This window comes from Capsicum annuum, chromosome 1 (assembly GCF_002878395.1).
Source record: "Capsicum annuum cultivar UCD-10X-F1 chromosome 1, UCD10Xv1.1, whole genome shotgun sequence".
In the NCBI taxonomy this organism is placed as follows: Eukaryota; Viridiplantae; Streptophyta; class Magnoliopsida; order Solanales; family Solanaceae; genus Capsicum; species Capsicum annuum.
Genome location: NC_061111.1, coordinates 98,917,648 through 98,921,210, shown reverse-complemented (window position 1 = coordinate 98,921,210; position 3,563 = coordinate 98,917,648). Strand labels below are relative to the sequence as shown.

Here is a 3,563-nt window from a genome sequence, read left to right as displayed (position 1 = left end):
GCCTTTAATTTACCGCATTTTTAAGTTTACTCTTAGTTTACTTTCAAACAATTTTGTTGTTACGTTTCCACCAAGTAATCTTAGTCCCTGTGGGATTGATACTTAGCTCTCTTGAGGCCATTATATTACTTGGGTGGACAACGTACACTTGAGTGTGCACTTAGGTGCAGTAAGTTTTTGGTGCATTACCCAGGGACTTGTAAATAGGAAACATTATTAGTTTAGTTTTACTTCCTGATTTCATTGGTTCTTTTCAATTGGTCTTGGTTTCTAAATTTGTAGGCAACTGGTTAACAATCTAGTAAGATGGAAAAGGATCAGGAATTAGTTGAGCCAGACCCTAATCTTGAGAAAAGTTTTAATCATTAAAGGAGGGAAGCATTCCTTCTGTACCATATCCTGTAAATTCATGAGGAATAAGATATTTTTCCTCCCACGGATGAGGATCCAAAAGCTCGGAAGATAGTATGTGAAGTGGAAATCCCACTCATAACTAATGTGATCTCTGCTATTTGTAGACCGATTATTGGAGGTAGATTTGAATTAATGCAGAATATGGTGCGACTTCTGTACAATAGTGGACAATTTACTGGGCTCTCACATGAAGATCCACAAGTACGCTTGCAAAACTTTCTGAAGATCAGTGACACATTCATCCCGACGGGTTTGTCAAGTATTATGAAAGGAAAACACTCTTCCCCTTTTAACTTTTGGGAGAAGAAAAAAAGTGGTTGAATGCTAAGCTAGTAGCTTTTATCACAACATGAGATGACTTATCCTAGATGTTCCTTACTCATTTCTTTTCATCAGAAAAGACTACAAGATTGCGCAATGAGATTTTGAGCTTTAAGTCGAGATCATATTAAAATTGTATCATGATTGGGAGAGACTCAAGTCTCTTATTCAGGACTGTCCACATCATCAGTAGTCCAATGAGTTATTAGTTTACACATTTACAGAATCTTTTGTCCATAATGCAAAGATTTTTCTAGATTCAACTGCGGGTGGTTAGGCACTAAAGAAGACTTATGATGAGATATATCTTGTTGAATCGTATAGCTCAAGGAAATCCTGACTATCATGGTGATGTGTCTAGAAGATTAGTGAAAAATAGCCTTAGCTACCCAACTGTCTGCTCTACAAAATCAAATGATGACATAATATTGCAGGTTGGGTCTGAATCAATCTCTAACTCAAGTGAATGCAACACAATAGACCCTAGGTTGGTGTGATATTTGTGGCAATGGGCCACTCTGTATACTTGTGTGGTGCAAATCTAGAATTGATACACTTTGTAGGCATTCTCAAAAGCTAACTTATGCAAATGCCTACAATCAAAAGTGGCAGATTCAACCAATGTATCCTTAGGTCGACAACCAGTAGCAACAGTTTCAGCAGTAGGAACATAATTCTTAGGTTAGTAATATTGAAGATACTTTGGAATTTCTTTTGGCTAACCAAGAACATATGGTTGCTGAAATAAAAAAGCGGCAAGTTGCTCAAAAGCAATTAGAGCAATGGTTGGGGAAATTATAGTAGGCATAAAATACCAGGCCTCTAGGTGCTTTGCCATGTAATAATGAACCTCCAAAAAATGAAATGGAAATCACTATAAGGAGTGGTAGAGAGTTGAATGACATGCCTCCAAAAGGCAAGTATAGAGTTAAATGCAGAGCTTGTGCATCAACTGGTTGCAAACAAAGTTTCTAAGAATCTAGGAAAGTCTTAGTACCCAGAAACAAAAGTAGTTGAGAAGGAAATACTACCACCACTTTTCAAATAATGGTTCCAAAAATCAAAGGAGGATGCATTCTTCAAGAAGTTCTTCGACACATTCAAAGAGCTTCACACTAACCATCTCTTCTAGATGTTTGTAGGGAATACCAGAGTACGCTATGTACTTGAAGGACATGGTGACTAAAAAAGTAAAGCAACTGGATGTTGATACCATAACACTTATTATGGAGTGCAACTCAGTGGTATTGCAGAAGATTGCCATGAAGTGTAAGGAATCAGGGAGTTTCACTCTCCTTATTCAGATTGGTGACAGCCCAGTGGTCCATGCACTGTACAATTTAGGGGAATGCATTAATTTGATGCTCTTATCAATGTTAAACACTCTTGGTGTTGGGAAGCTGAGACCATGCTCTGTGCTACTCCAAATGGATGACCGAAAAATAGTCCATTTGGAAGGAATCATTGAGGATGTGCTCATCAAGGTCAGTAAGTTTATTATTCCTACAAACTTTATTATTTTGAATTATAATGTAGATGACAAGGTGTTAATTATCTTGGGACATCCATTCTTAGTGAAGAGAGGTTCACTAATAGATGTGAGAGAGAAAACACTCAAAATGAGCTTGGATGATGAAGATATAGATTTCAGACTATATAAGCCGCTCAATACATAGACCCATTTAAAGATTTGTGTATGATTATAGTGATAGAAGTGGATAAGTGTGAGGTGGTAGAAAGTGAACCACCAAAGACTTTTTTAAAAATTCTCATTGAGTTTTCTGAAACACCAACTAATCCTTAGTTGATGAGGATTAATTAGCCTAAAAAAGATAAAATTTAAAAAAATTTTGACCTTGAGAGATCGTACTCAAGAGGGTAAAAGAGAATAAGAAAATGGCCTCCAAATAAGAGGAAGAGGATAAAGGAATTCGACTAAGTAATGATGTTGGGTTGTGCTACAACACTAAATTAGGCGCTGCTTAGGAGGCAACCCAAGTTAAGGTAGGTATTTTATTTTCAGTATTTTAGTTCTGAGTTTAGATAATTTGTGTTTTTCTTGTGTCACAGGTTGATGGGAAGTCTGAGTATTGGAAATCAAAGCTAAGGAACATGAAGAATATTAATTATGGGGTCCCCAAACCCTCTTGATGTTCAAATATGCTACTAGCTACGCCTAGAGGCCTCAAGGAGTATTTTCTATCCTTACTTTTGATTTTACTTTGGGTGCAAAGTAAGTTTTAAGTGTGTTGTAGGGATATTTCCATGTTTTGGGTGAAATTATGTTGTAGGATCGTAGTTCTTAGTGTTTCTATGGTTTTTGCTTAAATTTGAAAAAAATTACAAAAAGATTTTTTCTTTTTATATTTTAGTTAGTTGGGTCAGTCTAGGTGCATACTTCACTCACCCTGTGGTCGTTCTTTTTTGTTCTTTTCTATGGGGACGCCTCTTGAACCCAATATACCTTTTATTCTTAGGAGTAAAAGTATCCTTTTTTTACTTTTAGGAGTAAACTTTTAAATTTTTATGTTTAGGTAAGTGAGATTTTCTTGTTGGTTCTATGTATGATTGCAGATGCAAGCTGTTTTGTATGTAAAGGGCATATTGATTGTGTGAATGACTTGTTATAAGACTCGTAGGCTCTAGTTTATGACTCAATTGTGTTATTGGCTTAATGTTGAATTTATGCTATTACTTGGTTTAGAGTCTATGATGATCCTACTAGAATTGAGCATGTGCCATGTGTAAAGTGAGGTTTTGGGTATTCCTTGTTGTATTTGATGTCTAGAACTTACTCGGTGTGTGTTGATGTGCTATAGAAATACAAC

General features: G+C 36.2%; 1 protein-coding gene across 1 annotated transcript; it reads left to right on the top strand.

Moving 5' to 3' along the window:
- The first annotated feature begins 1,895 nt into the window (after nucleotides 1–1,895).
- LOC107868673 lies at nucleotides 1,896–2,886 on the top strand. The gene is made up of 2 exons (XM_016715343.1): nucleotides 1,896–2,219; nucleotides 2,806–2,886. Exons 1-2 carry the CDS (start codon nucleotides 1,896–1,898, stop codon nucleotides 2,884–2,886), a joined length of 405 nt encoding a protein of 134 aa, XP_016570829.1.
- Nucleotides 2,887–3,563: the final 677 nt, after the last annotated feature.

Bases quoted from the DNA above. Each gene is read 5' to 3' on its own strand.
- LOC107868673 (XM_016715343.1), top strand. From the start codon at position 1,896: ATGTACTTGAAGGACATGGTGACTAAAAAAGTAAAGCAACTGGATGTT. The intron at 2,220-2,805 runs GTCAGTAAGTTT...CTTGTGTCACAG, and splicing joins TTGAGGATGTGCTCATCAAG to GTTGATGGGAAGTCTGAGTA.